Raw genomic sequence first — 21,716 nt, 5'->3', positions numbered from 1 at the left:
GACCTGTGTGGAAGGAATAAAGGCTTTCCAAAAAGAAAGATAAGGAAGGTGAGGTGGCTGACCAGCAGCCTCTCTCTGCAAAAGTGCTGCATTACAAGGAAAGGCCAGACTTTAGGTCTCAGGATTTTCTAGGAAGACAATCTCAGTGAGCCCCTCTGTGGGAGACTCCATTCCACTGGGAACATGGTCCTGCTATCCTTGGCAAAGAAGAAAGGGAGAAGAAAAATGAGACCACAAGTTGGGAGCTGCCTGTCAGGTCAGGTCTCAGCCCTGGGCTCCCAGGCTTCCTAAAGAGCCCTGTGGGATTGACTGATGGAGTCGTCCTTCAGCTAATTTCTCTGAGGCGTAGCTCTGGTGACTGGCAGCTCATCAAGGAAGCACGGTCTGCCAGCAAACTTGACAAACCATGGGGTTCGTGTGATCTTGGCTCTGCCAGCAGCAAGTTGAAGACCAAAACATTCTTCCAGAGAGTGGAAGGCAGTGCTAACTGTAGGCCTCTCTTGCAAGTCCCTGCAGGGTGACAGAAGGTTATGTGGAAAGCGTGGGGCCTCGGTGACTACAAGGGTCAGGGCTCAGCTGTGTAGTCTGGCATTAGCTATCTAGCTTCTTGGAGCTGCCTGAGGCTTGGACCCCAGCTCTGGCCTTCTGCTGGGGGGAGAGTGGGAGGAAAGAAGAGCGCTGAGGGCGGGGCCAAGCAGGCCACGTATTATGGGCCCCTTGGGAGTAGCTTGTCTCCCCCCCCCCCAGCCCCCTCTTCCTCCAGGTATGAAGATTACCTACTAATCTTTCCCTGGACCCAAACACTTGTCAAACTGTGTGATTTGTCTGTCCTCCCCTTAAACTGCAAGCATGGGAGATATTTTGCTTTGTACCCAGACCCTAGAGAGGTCTGTGTGTCTTGAGTCTATAAAACCAGTCGCTGATAGCACAGCCATCTGAAGTGCTCTTTCCTCAAGACCTCTCTCTAGGGGCTACAAATGCTTCAGTCAGTAAAGTGCTTGCCAAGGGTTAGGACTAAAACCTAACCCAGAGTCCATGGTGGTTGGGCTTGGTAGCCAACCTTTAACCCCAGGAATGAGATCCCTGGAGCTTGCTGGCCTGCTAGTTTAGCTGAATTGGTGAGGTTCAGGTTCAGCGTGAAGGCCGGTCTCAAAAGAGTAAGATAGAGAGGTGGTTGAGGGAGCCTCCATGTGCATGTCACACACATGTACACGTATGAGATGTCTGTCTGTCTGTCTGTCTGTCTCTCTCTCTCTCTCTCTCTCTCTCACACACACACACACACAATTTTCTGGATTTCAAGGATACTCTTAGTTCTTCTGCTCTGACATTTTTTTTTTCACACTGATATCAGGGAAACCAAGATCATGTCTTGGGGTTCCTAATCTCATTAATAAAATAATTTTAAGAGGAAATTGAAGGACAGTTTTATTGGAGTTGAAATAAAAAGTTCGACTGGGGGAAAGTCCTTTGATTTAGCAGTGGTGGTGATAGTACACGTCTTTAATCCCAGCATTCTGGAGGCAGCATAAATAAATGGAGCTCTGAGTTCAAGGCTAGCCCAGTCGACAGAGTGAGTTCTAGGACCGTCGGGGCTACACAGAGAAACCCTGGAAAAGACAAAAAACCAAAAACCAAAAACCTCACCAAAACAAAATATTGAAAGCTCTTGTTGGTGGGGTTGTAGGAGGGTGAGGGGTGTGTCTGGCTTGAATTAGGGAAAGGGGTTGGAGGTGAATATGACAAAACACAATGTAAGCATTTCAAAGAAGATAAAAATATTAAAAAGAAAAGAAAAAAACACCAGGGCAGGCAAGGTATAAATCTCAGCAGCTGCCTGGAGGAGAAAAAAATTTGAGTTACTGGAATGGGGGGTACATCATGTGGTAGCAAGCAGCCGCATGACAGGGACAGGAGAGGTAGAGAAAGAGTAAGGAACCCTGCAGTGTCAGGAAAACATCCTTGTGTTTTGGTCAGCATCTAAAAGAAAGTGAATAAAAGATCAAAAACCAAAAAAACCAAAAAACAAACAAACAAACAAAACTCCAGCAAAACAAACAAACAAACCAGGAAAATTACAGCTTTCTTGGAACGGTAGGCAGACCCAGCTGAACTTCAGGCATTGTGTCAGGGGAGGGGCTTCTAGGTAGGAAAATTTAGTATCTCACTAAAGGGATAATAATTCTGCCTATCTCTTTAACATGACTTAAAGGTGACCCTGCTTTCCTGGCCATGGTCCCATGGCCAGAGCATAGATCCTGTCCCATTGAAACACTGGGTCTCCTAGCAGGCCAAAGATGTTCTCCAGAAGTTGACTAGAAGTTTCTCTTGAATGCACCTTTCCTGCTACTCTAAAAGCGGAAGGTCTGCAGTGGGTCCCAGATGTGAGTCTTGGTTTTGTAAGTAATTGTGACTATAGACTTCATATTCATCTTCTGCAGAACAGCAAGAGAGACTGGGTTGGTGAAGCATCTCCTTTGGGGTACAGTACCAGCTGGGCACCCAGCACAGAGCTTCAGTTGGCCTTCAGCCTCTGCCCTCTGCACAGGCCTACAAGTGTAGGCCCAGACCTCTCCTCACCCTGATTAAGTCCATGTTTCTTTTTTAACAGTTAAGTGCATTTTGCATAGTGTAGCTCTAGCAGTGTTTGCTGAAGGCTAAGGCAGGCATGGTTCTACACAAATACGCATGCACGCACGAATGCACGCCCACACACACGTCCACTCTGACTCTGGCTTCAAGTCTCAGCTCTTTTTAGCCACAGCCAAAGTGGCCTTTTGTTAATTCACTGCCTGTAGAACCCTTCAAGCACTTGACCACAGTAAATGATGGATGGTGCCCAGGAAAGCCTCAGAGACGCCTCTCCTGGGCTCCTTCCAGCAAGTCGAGGCCCGTGAAAATCCCTCAGCCAGAGAGACAGTGTGTCTCAGCTACACCAATGGAGTCTGCATTCCCTCAACTTCTCCTGTGTCCTCCCCAGGCCCAGCTCCACCTCGGTTTTCTTCCTGGACTGCCCACCCTGGCTAATCTGTCTGCCCAGTTTTTGTCATATATAAATTCTCAGTCTCTTACCAGTGTTGGTGCATTCTTCCCTAACTAGAGGCTATCCCCAACTCCTGGAGTAAATGTTCACGGCTGAAATGGGACAGCTCTTCTCTCCAGCTCTGTCTGTGCACACACCCCACCTTCCAGATGGCTGCTTTCCTTCAGGTACAGAGACTGGCTTCTAGGATGTGTCATCTCAACATGTTGGGCCCAACTTCTGCTGAGCTCTTGGAGGGCTTCCCTATAGCCAATCCATGGTGCTTCGTTGTAAAAGTAGAATGAGAAAGAACTTGTTCCTAGGTGCATGGTTTGGAGAATGGTCCCTTAGCAGGTCCTTGCTCCTGTGAGGTCTTCCAGTGCTTCGGGTTTAGAAGTATCCATTTTTATGATGTAAGAACATTATAGACGTGTGTTTCTCTGAGGGGACCAGTGTTGTACATAAATTCCTTCTTCTTATTGTCTGTTGCCATTCCATATCTCATTCCCTCTCCAGGCCACCAGCCAGCTTCCTGTTGAGCACCCGAGGGATGCAGGGGTCCTTTTATTCAGAGGGTGCTGGCTCAAGTCACCCCGAGTCCTGTTCCTCCACAGCCCATCCCATAAGCTCTGTAGTTTTAGTAACTGCTGTCCCCAGCCCATCATCATCTCCACTTTCATCACTGCCATTCTCTCCTGACCGTCATCCATTTTCTTTACTCTGATTGGTCTTCCCTCTTTTCCTGTGCCTCTGCACCCTCACTGGCTTTTCTTGCTTGTATCTCTGGCAATAGCTCATGCTCCACCTCCTGGTAGGGCCCTTCACTGAAGCACACCGTATCCTGTCCTCTCCACAGCCTCCCACATGTGCCTCAGATGCTCCTGTCCGGCACCTCATGGCCCTCTGAGCATACACTTACCCGCCTGGATGGACACAGTTCATTGTTCTATACATTGAGTTCCGGCAAGGCTGTGGCCCTAGGGCTTGCCCCCTGGCTTGCTCAGGCTGTCCTCACCATTAGGCATGTCACCCTCCTTCATCCTCTTTAAGACCTTCTGCCATCCTGAAGGCTGATCTCCATCGTACATCCTTGGCTGGTTTCCTGATTGTCACAGATACTTTTTCCTTCCTGTGAATCCCACTGGCTTGTCCTTTCCTCAGGGTTGTCTATAGCGATTTTATATGGACAGCTAGGAGAAGCAAAGTCTGAAGCAATAGAGAACTCATCTGAATCTAAGCCTGACAGCATTCTAGCTGTGTGACCTTGGGTAAATCCCTACTTCTCTGATTCTCAGTTCTCTACTCTTTAAAGTAGACACTAACAATATCAATGTTATGATTTAGATTCAATATTGCTTTTAGCAAGAGTCTAAAAATGTGGGCTAAGCATTTTTAATTTTTTTGTGGTCATGAGATTTGAACCTAGGCCATCATACATGCCTGGTAAATGCTCTACCATTGAGCTAAACCACTGGCCTTCTCTATACTTTTTATTTTGAGACAGAGTCTTACTTGCTCAGACTTCTCTGCAGTCTAGGCACGCCTCTTACTTGAGATCCTCCTGCCTCAGCCTCCTGAGTAGTTGGGAAAACAGCCTGGTACTATGAATCCTCACACATAGGAAGATTCAGCAGTTTCTGGAACACAGAAAGCAGCAGCTGTAGACCCAAGGTTGACACTGGGAGTTTTCTTGAGTGGTCTCTAATTTATTCATGGAAACAGGGTCTCTCAGTTGAACCCAGATCTCACTGATCCAGGATAGCTTGCTCCAGGGATCTCCTATTTCTTCCTTCTGGGTGCTGGAATTACAGGATAGCCACCATACTTACCTGGCATTCACATGGGTTCTAAGGATCTGAACTCTTGGTCCTTATACCAGTGCATCAAGTGCTTTATCCACTAACCAGTCTCCCCAGTCCTTGGATTTTTTGTTTGTTTGTTTGTTTGATTGATTGGTTGGTTGGTTTCTGGTTTGAGTTCCTTTGTTTTGGTTTTTAAAAAGGATCCTTCACTGGCTTAGAATTTGCCAAGTAGGGTAGCCTGGCTGGCCAGCCAGAGCCAATGTTCTGCCTGTCTCTACTTCTCCAGCTCTTGATTTACAAGCCCATGTCACTGCAGTTGGTCTAAGCATGCTTGGTCCTGGGATCAGACTTAGGTCCTTGGTCTTGCAATACAACCACTTTACTGACTGAGAAATCCTCCCCAGCCCTCCTGAGTAGTGTTCTAAAGCCCTGGCTAATGTGTACGTCTTATGAGAAGATGGTTAAAATGGAATTAAAGGCCAATTCAGTGATGCTCAGACAGCACCAGGATATGGGGCGGGGGAGCATCACACGTTCGTTCACTCCATCCAGGAAAGTTTTAGGTGTGCATTCACTATAGGCTTCTGATTGACCTGATACAGGAACTGGTGTAAACGGGTAGAGCTGCATGACATTTTAGATGGCCCTGTTCTCCATTGCATTCAGTAGGGCTCCACCTAAAGCTGTTCTCAGAGGCTGAGCTACACCCTCCCTCTTTCAGGAGAGGCTTCTGGTCACTGTTACCATTCTCCCAATCACAGCTTTTACTGCTTTTTCTCTTGCAGCCAGGAGGCATTCCAGGATCCGGCCCAAGGTGACTGTCTTGAACTATGCCTCCCTGATGACCTCAGTTGGCCGGCCACTGAATGAGATGGTCCTGACCCCTCTAACAGAACAGGAAGGGGAGGCATACCTGGAGAAGTGTGGCAGTGTCCGGCGGCACACTGTGGCCAATGCCCACTCGGACATCCAGCTGCTGGCTATGGCCACCATGATGCACTCAGGGTTGGGAGAGGAGGCTGGCAGTGAGGACAAACACCTGCTCCTGCCACCCAGCTTCCCACCACCACACCGCCAGTGCTCCAGTGAGCCCAGCATCCTCGACAGTCCTGATGAACTGGAAATAGAAGACGTAGCAAGTGGCAGCCAGGAAGACTCAGAGCTGAACTGTGCTTCTCTCAGCTGAGCCGCCACCTCCAGGGACCCATTCTTACTTTGTAGCTAGGATGAGGATGCCCCTTCTCCTCCGTGGATCACCAAGGGGATCTTGCATTGGGCAGTATTGCCGGTTTCCTTTAGGGCACAAGCCAAGTCGTCATGTCCTTGGGAAACACCCGTCGACCTCCCCACTCTGGTGTCTGGGACCAGCTCCTCAGGCTACTTTCCTCCAGACTTCCAGCCTTGCTCGATTCACCTGAGTCCTCACCTCTGGGCCTTCCCCATCCTACAGGACTGGTGATGCTCTTAGTATGTAATGCGCTGGCATTATTGCAGCAGGAGGTTGGACTACTATACACAAGCATCTGAAATGTGCCAGCCTCTGCAGTTCCTGTTATGATATTAAGAGGCAGAAGCCAATGGGTGGAAAGAACAGTAGAGGTTCTGTATAGCATGGAAGTCAACTGCAGCCCATATCATACACGGTCCTGGGAATGTGCCCTCATCACTTTAATAGCAGCGTTACTGGGTGAGGGTTCATTCTTCTGTATGTTCAGATGTCATGTGCTGTCTACACAGGCTTTGGCCTAGGAGAACCTACCAGGCTAGCACAGTTCTGTCTTGCATTGAGCCTCTCAGCATGTCCGACTCAGGCTTCCTCCCAGACTGTGAGAATGAACCTTCTCAGGCACTGGTGCCTTACTCTCGATTCAGTTTCGGGAACCGACCACTGTTCTGTTGTGTATATGAGAGGCTGGCTGGCAACAACTGACCTAGACTGTACCTGGATTTCACTTGAATTTGTAAAATGTGTATTGCTCAAAAAAAAATGTTTGCAAATATTTGCACATGGGATCTTGCACTGTTCATTTCCAGTGGAGTGTGTTTGCGGAGTAAACATAAGTGGACCCTTTCAAAAGGCCATGGAATAGCGCAGAACAAAGGGATCAGTAGTGGGCAGGACTCAGATACCTCGGAGCTCTGGAGGAGCCAGAACTGAGTCTGGAATGGCCTGTGTTGTAAGTGTCTTGGCTTCTAGGGAAGGCTGTGTTGGGTTCAGGAGACTGCCTCTTGAGCAGGGAAGTGTTGTGACTAGACTCTGTCTGCTTTACAGTAGACAGAGAGAGACAGGGATGTGGACATGTTTTATGTAGAGGGATGTTTATTCCCTGAGACTACAGAAGTACCCAGAAGTGTCTGGGATCCCTGTCACATTTGTCTCATGTTGGTATTTGAGGCAGCAGACTTTATTACTATGCCAGGTCCTCATTACTGCTCCCTCCAAGCTGGGGAAAGAGAACTTCTGGTCTACGCTGAGTCCCTGTCTTCCTCTTAACAGTTATTGATTGGTCTTGCTAATAGACGCTCAGAAAAATATAGAAGGTTTCTCCTGACTTTGTTTGTGGTGTGTGCTGGCCTTTTGGGATCTGGTCAGCCTTTTAAATTTTTGTTGATGGGTGTGTGTGGGTAAAAAAAAATTTGTTGATGGAATGTCAATACATAAGGTGCTAACAGAAGAGGCACTTCAAGCTCTTCTAAGCCTTGATGGTGTCTCCCTTCTGGGCAAAGATCTGAACTATGACTGCAGCTGTGCTGCTGATGGGTTCTACTTTAGAAATAGTATTTTTGAAAATGTTTAATTGTGTCTTTCCATTAGATAATGATGAAAGAGATACGTCTGCATGTGTGTACACACTGTGCCCATGCGCTTGCACACACACTTGTTTCGATACACGTGCACACACACACACACACACACATATTCCACATACACACACACACACACACACAAATGTTCAGATTCCTTTGAGAATTTCAAATGAAAAATAATCTTTCTGTATGTGGTATGGTGTCTAAAATCTACAAGGTGGGGGCTGGAGAAGTGGTTTGGTGCTCAAGAACACTTGCTGCTCTTGCAGAAGGCCCAAAAATGTGATTTAGTTCCTAGCACATCAGGCACTACATAGCCACATGCCTATAACTCTAGTCCCAGAGATTCTGATGCTCTCTTATCCTCTGAAGGCATCTGAATGAATGCACAGTGCGCGCACGCATGCATGCATACATACATACACATACACACAATATTATTTTTAAAACTCTATAAGTTATTAACATATGTTAGCCGGCAGAACAGGGCAGTTTATTTAACTTAACTGATGGCTAGGTTCTTGTTAGTACACCAAACACACACTTGAGATTATTTATTGATCGCGGCAAAGTAATTAGTCATGTTTGGGTTTACTGGTTTTCGTTGATAAGATTAACAATGCATGCTTTTTAAATGCCTTTTTCCTTATCTTCGATGTCTCTGTCAAGGACAGACGTTGTCAGTTTAATACACAAGCTCTTGTATTGAAAGTATACAGGCTGTAGAACTTTATTCCTGCTGACTTTACACAGTTTACAAGTTTCTCTTTGGACACACTTGGTATTACGACAGAAATATCCCACATCATACACATCAACATTTCATGGACATTTGTGGGTATTTTAGCCATCAGGCCTATTGCAAGAGTGTCACCGTAGCAGTTTTAACCAAATTTCATTCCCTTGGCACCATGGGGACTCATCTTGCTACTTAGTGCCAAGGGTTTCCCTAAGCTGAAGTCTAGTGACAGAATCATCCCAGCTCTGGGCTCTGCAGAAACTCACAAGCTAAACTCCTTTCTGTTGTCTGTTTTCAAAATAGATAATAAGCATTGCTTATGCCAGCGGGCACTGCTGTGCAGGGTGCTTTGAGAGTGGTTTGGCTGAATCTGAAAGCACAGTGAAGCTGGCCACAGTGCCTTCTGCCCTCCAAACTCCTCACACTGCTTGAGTGCCTCCTGTGCCTTTGTCCCAGGGCCTCCTCTCCAGAGTCAGGCCCTGGGTTTCATTGGCCATCCTTGAACTGGTTAGGCTAGTTCTTTCATGGAAAAGCATCTCATCTGCAGATGAAGATTAGAAAACACTAAAATAGCTCTTCAAGGCTTCCTTTAAAACAGAATCTTAAACTGTCCTAAGCCGGGTGGTGGTAGGGGCATATGCCTTTGATCCCAGCACTTGGGAGGCCAAGGCAAGCAGATCTTTGTGAGTTGAAAGCCAGTCTAGTCTATACAGCAAGTTGCAGGACAGTCAAGGTTACATAGAAACACTGACTCAAAAACCTAAAACCAAACCAAAAGCTGAGAGAGAGAGAGAGAGAGAGAGAGAGAGAGAGAGAGAGAGAGAGAGAGAGAGAGAGAAATAAAAAAAACCCACAGTCTTTCCTCCAGAGGGGATGCTCACTGTACTATATTTACCATGGGTTCCTCACACATTTCTTTCTGATTCTCCTTGACAGAAGACATTGATATTGTTTTACTCTTTGCATAAATTTTTAGCAGGGTAGTGTTCATTTGAGACCTTGGAAGGCTTAATAAAAGTGTTTGGAGAGGTGCCGTCTCAGGTGATTAATTACACTGCAGTGTTGCTGGTACGTGGTCATTGGGCAGTCTGCCTCTGGTGAAGTTAAGAGCAGAGGAACATGGACAGCCTCTGGGAGTTCCCAGACAGTCACACAGCCCTGACACCTTGGTTCTAGCCAGTGAGAACTGTGTCAGGCTTCTGTCTTAGAGAACTATAAGATTAACACAAGCATATTCATTTTTTAGTCACTGGCATACCATGGCATGATAGCATACCACTGTACACATCCATTTGCCTGCCAAGTTACCCATCATGCTTTAGGGGGGGTGCTTTCACTGTACAAGCATTTTACAGGGTGCTAGGAATACAGTGATGGAAAAATAACCAAGGTACTTGCTTCTTTGGAGTGTGGAGTGGTTGGAACCCAAGCCTTAAATCTAGTGTTGTAGCTTCCTGCTCTAGAAGGCATCCTGGCTTGTGAGAAAATGAAGAATCACCAAGCCAGGAGTTTACCAGCTCCTGCTACAAGGTGAGTGATGGTTTCACGGTTCCCAGGGAAACTGAGACCTGGTGGGTTCCAGGGGACTCGGACAAGAGTTGGACAAGGAGAGCAGTGGATTTCAGACACAGAATAACTTGCATGGTTTTTTTTTTTTATTTCTTTCCCTTCCATATTATTTGTTTGAGTGTGGCTTTAAAACTTAATATTTAGTAAATGTGACAATTGTGAATGTAACAAATAATATTATTTGCCATTCGAGTGAATAAGCAAATTCAAAGACCCTCTTTAGGCCTTTACGTTTGGTTGGCAGATTTGATTCTTCTATTTATAAACCTAGTGGATTCTAGCAGTAACTTCCAAGCAGCCTTTGGAAAGTGCTTAGTCCCGTTTATGAGCTCAGCCCAGCGCCTCACGCACGTTTAAGTGAACAGTTTTAACCTACGTCTCTCAAATATGTCTGTTTTTCTAGCAGGAAGCAAAAGCATCCTGTGCAATGGAAGCTGATAAACTGAGCTCATGAGGAAAAGTGGAGGTTGCATTAAATGAGGTTTTCCTACTCTATGTAAACTTGGATATCACCATAAAACATCCCAGGTTTAAGTCAATTCTCAATACATAGTTAAAAGTGGATTTACAAAACTCTCACGAATGGGCTTCGTTTTCTTAAATGTCACTTGTGTCAAAAATATTCACTACATCTAATTCCCTTCCTAACCCAAAATACTAATCCAGGCTAGAGTTCGCTTTTCAAGACAGGGTTTCTCTGTGTAGCCCTGGCTGTCCTGGAACTAGCTCAGTAGACCAGGCTGGCCTTGAATTCACAGATTAAGATGAATCTTTTCCAAGTCTTTTCACACTTAAAGCTAAATCTTCTCAGAGAGCTGGTTGGTTGTACTGTTGACTCGGATTCGTACCTTTTAACAGTTGTGATGTTGGAGCCAGAATTCTGCAAAGCCAGCATTTCTGCTGTCAGTTGGACCCCTATAGATGCTGGAGGGTGGGATGGGCGAATCCTGTCTTTGTCAGTATAACCCAGCAGGGACAGTTGACTCCAGCAGCAGCAGTGAGTTCCTGTTAGCTGTTTGCCTCATAGCGAGGGTGGTGGTTGATGCCTGCAGTTGCCACTTGTGTGAGCCCATCGCATTCTCTTTACTGCTTTAGTTTCTCAAAACCTGATAATGGCGTACATTAAACTCTGGGCTAAAGTAACAGGTATAGGTCAGAGAGATGGCACAGCAGTTAAGAGTTCTCCATTCTCTTTGGGGGGGGGGGGTCCCAGAAGCCATGTCAGGGAGCCTCAGCTAACTCTTAACTCAAGCTCCAGGGAGATCTCATACCTTCTTCTGTGAGCACCCACACATATGGTAGAGACAGAGAGAGAGAGAGAGAGAGAGAGAGAGAGAGAGAGAGAGAGAGAGAGAGAGCAGTAACACAACAGATGTAGCTTCTAAGACCCACTTGGGTGTGGACAAATGAGACACTCACTCTGCCTAAGGACCTGGACATAATCTGAAGTAATCTTGGTGACCGTTCTTCAGCATTCTTGAATTACAGGTGACATTCTTGAAGCACAGGTGACTTCCATCTGCTCCTAAGAAACAACAGGTCCCATTTATGTCTTCTTAATAATTGGCTTCATAGTTTAGAAATATTCTTGTCGGCCTTGTTCTGCGGAGTGTAACTCTTCAGAATGCCTTTCTCACAAGTCACTCATTAGGAAGTATTTTAATTTGTTTGACTTCTCTGGGCTCAGTCTACTGACCTTTGAAAAGAATTCTAAAGCAATGTAAATACCTTCAGTTGATCTGTATTCTGATTAGACCACAAATTCTTAAATTCTTTCATATTCTCAAGACCATATCACTCTTAGCAAATGCCTAAAATTTGGTCAGATACCACTTAGATATCTCAGATAGTTCTGTTGCTGCCCATAATGTTATTTCCTTCCCTGGAGACTGATGTAGGATCCAGTCTACTTGTCTGCCTCCCCCACCCCCACCCCCCACCCCCGCCCCCGAAAAAAAAGCTCCCTATCTACTTGAGCAGTCTTGCAATGAGCTCAATAAATAAAACAGCATAAGCCGTTGGGTCTTTGCATGAGGAAAGGCTCCTATCACCTCATTAGCTCATTAATTTCTTTGCCAAATAATGAAAAAATAAGTAATATATATTTAGCAAATGTTTGAAGAAACCAGCACAAGTGAGATCAGGGAGGATCTGGCCACTTCGTGAAAGCAAATGTGAGATGAACTCAGCCTGGTTCCCCACCACCCCCAAGAAACTTACGGGGTGACAGCAGGGAGCATCAGGCTCTGGGCTGGGGAAAAGCTGCAGCAAAAATGATAGAGATAGATGACAAAAATCCACCCACAAGGTCTCCCTTGAATGGTAGGTCAATTCCTAGGGCATGTTATAGTTCATGTGCCAAATGTCTCCCAAAGGCTAAATGTTGACTTGCCCAAAGATCTGTTCAGAGCCAGGGAACCACTAGTAGGTGAGATCTAGCAGGAGGAAGCTGGATCACTATCGGTTATGCTCTTGAATGGGAAATTAGACGCCAGCCTCTTTGATCTTTCTTTTTCTTTCCAAGTTACCATTAAGTGAGAAACTTTGTTCCCGGTCAAGTACCTACACCGGTCAAGTACAGTACACACCACAGAATCCAAAATGATAAGGGTAAGTACCAAGTCCTGAAGTATTAAACTTGCTCTTTCATCTTGGGTATTTTATCATAGCACTGGGAAGATAGCAGCATACCCCAAAGTGTCAGATCTTGCTGAAGGGAAAACAGCTACCACAGTTAGCAGATGAACTCATTCCAGTTCCTACAAACTACTGAGGAGGTGCAGGCCCTTTCAAGATTGGGGGGTCTTTGGCACACATTATTAGCACTGGGTTGAATATCACTCTAAGATAAGGATCATGATCAAAACAAGATTCTGGAATTAAACTCAGCTACATTAATTTTACAGTAAATATAAATGGACTAAACAAGTTGATGAAGAAACAAAAATGGTCAGAGGAGAGTTAAATAGCATGTTATCTGTAGAGATATACAATTTATTGTTTGTTTACTTATTTTGGGACAGAGTTTTACTATGCAGCTTTGGCTGTCCTGGAGCTCACTATATAGTCCATGTTGACATCAGACTTACAAAGATACACCTGACTTTGCCTCCTGAGTGCTGGAACTAAAAGTGTATACCACCGTGTCCAGCAAGAGACACACTTTAATACTCATAAACAGACTGATAGCAAATTGATGGAAAACTTTATAGCATGGAAATAGTAACACTTATGAAAAACTTGTTGCCAATTAGAAGAATGCAAATTTCATAATGATAATTCAAAAGGAAGATATGAATCATAATACAGGAAATTAGCATTTATTAGTCATCAGCTATAGGTCAAGAACCATTGTAAGTATTTTGCATTAGTTGTTTAGTATAGATCCTCTGAGTAATTTTATGAAGTAAATTTTAGTATCTCAGATGAAGCAGTTAAAGCCCCAATTCCTGACATTCCATAGCTAGACAAATGTACAGACAAGGCACGATTAAAATCAGGCTTTGTCTGAGTTTCTGAGCTTATAGTCATAGTATCGAGACAATATGCTACTCCTGTAAAGACATGTAGGCCAACGGAACAGATCCAAGAGATGAGAAATCTTTATATTTATCGTGAATTGTTTCTTCTTGGTGTATTGTTTTTACAAATGTGCAAGGCAGCCTTGTGGTGTCTTGGGAGGCAAAGGCAGGCAGAGGCCAGCTTAATCTATAGGAATTCCAGGACAGCCAGGGCTACACAGAGAAACCCTGTCTTCAAGAAACCAAACACAAACAAACAAACAAAAAAACCAAACAAACACAAAAACCAACCAAACTAACCAAATAAAACAACAAAAAATTCCAAACCAAACAACAACAAAACCCAAACCACCACAACCAACAATGTTGACTTCATTAAAATAATTAAAAAGAAACTCTACAGTTCAAAAATCACCACCCACAGAGTAAAAAGAAATACTTGCAAAATATGTATCTGTCAAGGACTTGCCACAGTCTTACAAAGAATTCTTAGAAAGTAGACCATGAATTCAATGGGCCCAAAGCAGATGTGAATAAATAAACGTTCATCCAAGAAGACATGAATGGCCAACAAGCATGCGTGAAATGAAGATCGGCTTTACTGGGTATGGGTGAACCGTGAATTTTAAACCTCAAGACAGCTCTTCATGGTTACCAGACCAGCTGGCTACAGAAAATAAGAGACAGTAGCAAGTGTTGGCAAGGGTGTGAGTGAGCAAATGGGAACCCTTGTCCACCTTTGGCCAAAGTGTAAAATGGTACAATTACTTTGTTTTGTTTGGCAGTTTCTCAGAAGTTTAAGAGTTATTATATGACTTGGCGATTTGATTTCTATGTTTCTCCTTAAGAGAAATGAAGAAGCACACACACACACACACACACACACAATCACAGGCTCCTCACATGTGTATGTTCAAGCAGTTATGAAACAGTTGGTACACCTGCTATGCAGCCAGGCTGACTTGGGGCTCACTGTGGATCAAGCCTGGCTCACACAGGACTTTTCTTCCTCCTCCTCTGGAGTCAGACGCCATCATGTCTGACTCCATTTGAGTCAGTTTTAATCCTATAGCTGTGTGGCATTAGGCAAATGTCATGACTCTCCGGACACCCACCTCCAGAACACATCAGAGCTTTGGTGTTCTCCTATCTGGATCTCCCTACCCATGCCGCACCGACTCCAGTTGCCCCTCCACTTAGCGGATAGAAATCTTCTTCTGGGAGTGATTCTATATAATTCCTGTAAGTAGGATCCTGCAGCTCTCAGTTCTCATCCTTTTGTGACTGGCTCTTTTTACTTAGCATGCCTTTAAGATACCTCCATACTATAGATTTTTTTTAAAATTCTTTATCTTTAAAGCTGAAGAATATTCCATTGCATGCATAATGTTCTATGCATCCAGTGTGGGAGTTTGGACTTTTTTGCTTCTAACCCCTTTTGTACTTGTGAATGATACTGTTGTGATTGTTGGCATACACACTTGGACATTGGAGAAATATATGAATATAAAACATACTTCAATAAAATTATTTTAGCCCAATGATTTGTTTAGAAATTTTATTTTATTATTTTTTTCAAATTTTAAAGAGTCACTAAATGAGATGCTATTACAAAGATAAATGAATGAATGATAAGTTTGTCCTATGGAATGAGTTTATTAACTCACTTTACAGTTAGTTCAGGAAGTTGGGAGCATAGGTCAGTCAGTGGTCGGGGACAAGCCTGGCATGCATGAAAATCTGCACCAAAATACAACTTTTTAAGATAATTTAATGACAAGACAAAGATGAAACCTTGTTTTTTTTTTTAAAAGATTTATTTATTTGTCATATTTAAGTACACTGTAGCTGTTTTCAAACATTCCAGAAGAGGGTGTCAGATCTTGTTACAGATGGTTGTGAGCCACCATGTGGTTCCTGGGATTTGAACTCAGGACCTTAGGAAGAGCAGTCAGTGCTCTTAACCACTGAGCCATCTCTCCAGCTCCGAAGCCTTGTTTTTAAAGAGAGGAAAACAGCTTCAGAAAAAGAATCAAAGGACTTGCTGGAAATCGCACTTTGCAAAAGATGTCCCTACGTGTTGATCTCATTTGAAATAAGAAGGAACTGAAATACAGAAGCTGCTAAACCACAGTATGGATTCCAGGCAGGTATTCCATTTCTAAACTCCTCACTCCAGAACCAAAAGGTCACGGAACAGCGTGAGGGGCTGGGGGTGCTTCATCTGTATGCTTGGTGGTACAAGCTTGCAGTCTGAGCCCTGGGCAGGCTGAGACAGGAGGATGCCTGGAGCTCCCTGGTCTGCCAGCCTAGTCCACTTGATGCATTCCAGGCTGGTAAGAGACCCTGTCCCAAACCAAGGTGGATGGCGCCCGAGGACTGAGCTCTGAGGATGCTTTCTGGTTCCTTACTCATGCATCTGCACAGACATCGCCCCTACCCCTGAAACACAGAGCGAGAATATAGAGTTGGGACATCTAGCCTTTCTCACTCATATTTCCTGATGACCATAGTTTAACTCCCCAGGTGGAAACTGTGTCACAGAAAGCAGGAGATGGTTTTGATGTTTAAGCAAAATATTTGGATTTTTAAATGAAGAGCAAAGAGTAGGATGTGAAAACTTACTGAGCTTTTATGATAAACTTCTAAGAAACGCTGTTAAGACTGAATAGTTTTGAAGGAAAAGATGAGAAGTTGTTTAGTTAAATTGTAGGAAGGAGCGACTGCTGTATTCCCATAAATCCAAGGAGGTCAGACATAAACTGAATCTCCCTTGGTAACTCCTCTGTCTCAAGTCATTGGTTCTTGTTTTTGAATATAACTGCTCCAACCTGAATTCTCAACCAGAGGTGTGGAGTCCATTTTACCCGATTACACACAAACACACACACAGACACACACACACACACACACACACACACACACACGACCAGGCAGGGCTTAGCATATAACTTTAATTCCAGCACTCAGGAGGCAGAGGCAAGTGGATCTCTGAGTCTGAGGCCAGTCTGATCAACATAGTGAATTCCAGAGCAACAAGGGCTACACAGAGAAACCCTATCTCTAACAACAAAACAAAAACCCCAACAAAATGAACAAACAAACAAACAAACAAGCAAACTCACAAACAGAATAATTAAAACTAAAAATTAGGGGCTGGAGTGATGGCTCAGCAGTTTAGACCACTGACTGCTCTTCTGAAGGTTCTGAGTTCAAATCCCAGCAACCACATGGTAGCTCACAACAAGATCACCCTCTTCTGGAATGTCTGAAGACAGCTACATTGTACTTACACATAATAAATAAATAAATAAATAAATAAATAAATAAATAAACAAATCTTTAAAACAAATCCTAAAAATAAGGCTAAATTCAAATAACTCTTCTTCCAATATTTAACAGACCTTCCCAAGAATTGTTAGATTTTCTAGGATTTCATGTGTTGGATTCTCTAGAGCCTGGACACCGGTGGAGTTGTATGTTTAGTTTGGGTCAAATTCCATAGTATTCCCCTCCCCCACAGCTCCCAGGGACATCACCGTTTTCTTCTGTAACCAGGTAATCTCCCTTTGGAATTCTCATTTGTTTGCAGCCTGTGTCTCCTGCTGGGTTCTGCAAGCCTCTCTACCCAAGCGCTCACGGAATCAGCTTCGCCTTATGGTTCATTCACAAATTAATGAACGGAGCCCAGCCTTTGACACGCTGCAGTTTCTACACTGGAATGAGAATCCTGCTTTTAACAACCCCATTTGATGCTGATGTGCATGCCCTCGCCCCTCCTCCCGTCGCTAGTGATTACCTACTGTGGCTGCAGATGCCCGTGAGTGGCCTTAGAGTGAAGATTCCTTTGCCCACCCCTGTGGAGTCTAATGCAGCACAGGTTTGCTACAGGTTTGGCCATAGGTGGCCTCACTAGTGGAGTCGACTTCTTCTTCACACTCCTCTTTCTTCTCCTCTCCCCTCTCACCGCCTCTATCCTCCTCTTTCTTCTCTTTTCTCTTAAGTGTTGGTGACAGAATCCAGAGCGCTGCACATGCTAGGCTAGCACTTAATCACTAAGCTATACTTCAAACCTTAACACGCAGCACCTTAATGAATGCTATACCTTCAAACCTTAACACACAGAACCTTAATGAACAAGCACGGTGGGTGGGGGTGAGAGGGGTCCTTTGCTCAAACACCTTGAGGAAGCCACAGTGAACTGGATGGGCAAAGATGCTAGTGCCACATTGGTTCTTGTACAGAGAGGACAGAGATAACTGCAGCTAAACACGGGGACCTTGGGATGGACTAAAGTCACACAGCCCATTTTCCTAAACAACAACTTGTACAAAGCAGTTGATCTTAAGTGTGACCCCCACCATTGGGGGTAACCATGAATCTGTATGTATAGGTTGAGTCAAGTGAAACGGCCAAAATTTAACTCTTAACCTACTTTCAGAAATGTCAAGGTTGGAGAGATGGCTCAGCAGTTAAGAGCACTGATTGTTCTTTCTGAGGTCTTGAGTTCAAATCCCAGCAACCACAGGGTGGCTCTCAACCATCAGTAATATGATAGGATGCCCTCTTCTGCTGTGTCTGAAGATAGCTACAGTGTACTTTCATATAATAAATAAATATATCTTTGTATTAAAAAAAAAGAAATGTCAGTGTATGGTATGATCTAAATAACTCCCCAAATATTTCTAACGTGAAGCTATCTGGCAATCAATTGGTGGATACAATTGGATAAGGCTCTCCAACGCTTGGAGAAAATGCCTCATAGCTTTCACTGAGTTTAAAGCAAAAATTAAGGACTTGCTTCCCAGAAAAATGAGTCAAATACAACTTCTTAGGTACAATCTTAGGAAAATGTATGGAGCATTTAAAGATACAGACCCCCTGGTTAATCCTAGTTCACTCGCTTTGCTTTTTTGAAAGGCTCTACTCTTCAGTAGAGTTCTGCTGCCACCTACTGCTACATTGTTGTCTTTCTCTCTTTTTTTAAAAAGAGTAATCCGTTTTTATTTTATTTTTATGGGTATATTGCTTGCAGCTATATCTGTGAACCTCATGTATGCATCGCCCACGGAGACTGGAAGAGGGCCTCAGATCCCTTGGAATCGGAGCTACAGGTGTTTGTTAGTGGTCGTGTGGGTCCTAGGAATTGCAGGTGGGTCCTCTGGAAGAGCAGCCGTCCTTCAGCACCTTCTATGCTGTTTGTACATTGGGTCTGCTCTGTCGTCTTGTCAGGCAGTCTTCTAGTCTGGAATTTTGTAGGCGCTAACTGACAGAGGAGTATGATGATAGGCTGAAAGGGAACCTCAAGCCTTTCTTTTTTCAGTTCTGGGAATTGAATCTCGGGCTTCAAGCCTGTTAGAAAAATACCCTAGCCCTCATTTAAAACATATCGTAAAATATGTTTATTGTGTATGAGTGCAGGCATGTGTGAAGGTCGGAGAACCAACTTGCAGAAACCAGTTCTCTCCCTCCACCACGTCTTGGGGTGTCAGGCTTACCATCTCACTGGCAGGCTTTGAACCCGTGCCTACCCCCTGAGTAGCTGGGACTGCCGGCTTGTACGACTAGGCCCAGATTTATTCACTTACGACCCACACATTTACTTGAGCTTTAGGCATAGGGCATGGGGAGAATTGCCTCACTGAACTTAGTATCGTTCGGTCTAGAACATAATAGCTTCAGGTTTCTGCAGTCCTGAGGAGACTTACGGAACAAGACCGTGTGTAGATAGCTCAATGCAAAGCAAAGTCCTACCCGTCTGTCTTTCCTCTCTGCGCTCCGGAGGACGCTACCTTTGGTCTGTTTACAGATCCATGCCAGTACTTGTGTGTGTCTGCCATTTGCATTCTCCCTTGGACTACTTGTAACATCTGTTGGTTCCCTCATTAAGATTTTGTAAAATGTTTTTACTGCATGCGATCTTAGCTAAAAGACAAGAAGCAGCCAGATTTCCTAAGATTAGTGCATGCTCATCTGGTGTTAATATGAGCATTTTGTTATTATTTTTCAGGATTTGGAAATCTACCTTACAGTGTGGTTTTATTATTTAGCTTTTGGGGTGTGAAGTCTATGATCAGACCTAGTTTTATATTAAATGTAAAATTCTCTACTTTGACTACTACAGTTTGATCTGAAAATGCCCCCTAAAGGACATGTGCTTCAGCCTTAGCAGTATTTGGAGACAATGGAAATTTTAAGAGGTAGGGACTTTCTGGGCAGTAATGTGGCACATCTTTAACCCTAGCATGCGGGAGGCAGAGGCCTGTGAGTTCGAGACCAGCCTAGTCTATAGAGTGAGTTCCAGAACAGCCAGGACTGTTGGAGAAAGTTAGCATTAGAGATATGCACATGGAGGGGACTCTGAGGCCCAGCTTGCTTCTTTGCTTGTCTCGAGCATGTCAGGAAGCCAGGCCTGGGGCTGTAGCTCCAGCATTGTGGGGGATGAGACCAAGAAGCATGGATCCCCAGAGCTCACTGGCCAGTCTAGCCAAATCTGTGAGCTTCAGATTCAGTAAAAGACCCTGCCTCAAAGACTAAAGGGAAAGATCATGGAGGAAGTCACACTTCTAGCCTCAGCCTGCATATATGCTGCAGATGTAACCCCAACATGGTCATCTATACATGTGTGTCCTCAACATGCACATATGGGCTTGCATACACATGAACAGATACATGCAAACAAAAAAATTAAATAAAAATATGGAAACAGCCGTTCATAGAATACACAGCTTACCTAAAAATAGGAGTGGAATGCTAAATTTTTTTTCAAAGGTTATTCTATGATTAATAGTGTTTGGAATTTAAAATTAAGGGGGCATCTTTTAAAGCATTTAGATATCTTACCAGCTTTCATATTGTACTCAGGGATGCTATGTTTGTTGTAGATAGAAAGGCTTCTAACAAAATTTTTAATAGCCCTATAACAGAAGCAGCTTAATTTTAAAAACAAACAACAACCTCGTAATCAAGAGATGGCTCAGTTAAAAGCACCAGCTGCTTTTCTAGAAGATACACGTTTGATTCCCAGCACCAAGACAAGAGCTCACAACCATCTGTAGCCTAGTCCCAGGGGAGCCAATGCACTCTTCTGGCCTCCCAGGGTACCTGGCACACACTAAATACACAGTCATAGATGCAGGTAAACACTCACACATAGAAGCAAAACATTATGGGGGGTTTGCTAAGGGGAGGGCAGAGTGAGCCCACAGGTTTGGAAAATGGGGAGAATGGAGACCCTGCCAGTTTTGTTAGAAATAAATTCATGTGGACACCTGTTTTTCACTGGGCATACAGCGGCTATAGAAAACTGGGCTAGTATGTCAGATTGAAGCTTCAGACCTTGCCAAAATCAGGAACTACAGTGAGTCCTCATTTATTGTTTCCTAAGGGTCAAGGGATTCACGATTTTTTAAAATTATTATTTCAAATAGAAACTAGCACCTGGTACTTGTTTTCTTCTCATTATAGCAAGGTCCAGCACTCCAGAGTAACACTAAAGCACATTAATCTAGTTATCAGAACCATTGACACGTCACATTTCAATGAAGTATTCATTTGTAAAGATACTGTGCATTATACAAGCTGATAGGAGAGGAAGGGAGGGGAGGAGGAGATATGTCAGTCTGTCTCAATATTCAAGGAGCTCAAGGCATGTCGCCTATATTTATACAGCTAAGACACAAGTGAAAGTCAGAACTCCAGGTGCACAATTGTAACCTGGGTTTGGAAAGATGTCATACATATTTATTAGCTGGAGTGCAGAGAGCACAGCAGCTTCAGACCTTCCCTCCAGTCAGACCTTCCCTCCAGTCGATTCCGCCATCTGTGGCACTGGCTCAGGGAGCTGCTGGGGCCAGGCAGGGCGTGCTTTGCATAGCAGCCATCACGTGGCAGGTGTGGTTGGGTGTGGGGCACTGAATCTGACAACTGTTTCAATCTGTCTCTAAACAAACCTGTTCAATTGAAACCTAAGATCCTTCCCACTGGGCTCTCATCTTTACAATCCCCCCTCATCCAGTTTCTCCAAGTGCAGAAGCATTAGAAAGGACCCTTATCAGTTTCACGGCTGCCGAAGTCTGAGCACAGTATGCTTGTGACCCTCTGACCACTGCATTTTGACTTTTTTTAAAAGTCAGATTTTATTATACAGTTTTTCATAGTTATAAAATTATAAGCAGTCTCCCTAAGTCTATAAAATGCTTCCAAAAATAGACCTAAGCATTAATAATGTTAACTACTCCATAATATCTAAATTT

At 44.2% G+C, this 21,716-nt stretch overlaps 1 protein-coding gene across 6 annotated transcripts in view; it reads left to right on the top strand.

Moving 5' to 3' along the window:
• Positions 1-9,175, top strand: part of Prr5l (proline rich 5 like) — a 90,007-nt gene extending 80,832 nt beyond the window's left edge. For 5 of the 6 annotated variants that reach the window (XM_052183078.1, XM_052183079.1, XM_052183076.1 and 2 more), the window contains one exon: positions 5,610-9,175. In XM_052183078.1, the coding sequence (XP_052039038.1) occupies positions 5,610-6,010 (401 nt within the window). In that variant the 3' untranslated portion in view covers positions 6,011-9,175. Of the gene's footprint in view, positions 1-3,100; positions 3,211-5,609 lie in introns of all 6 variants that reach the window. The other variant, XM_052183081.1, reaches the window with a different exon arrangement.
• The last annotated feature ends 12,541 nt before the right edge of the window (positions 9,176-21,716 follow it).

This window comes from Apodemus sylvaticus, chromosome 5, assembly GCF_947179515.1.
Source record: "Apodemus sylvaticus chromosome 5, mApoSyl1.1, whole genome shotgun sequence".
Taxonomy (NCBI): Eukaryota; Metazoa; Chordata; class Mammalia; order Rodentia; family Muridae; genus Apodemus; species Apodemus sylvaticus.
This window is presented reverse-complemented; position numbering and strand designations above follow the sequence as displayed.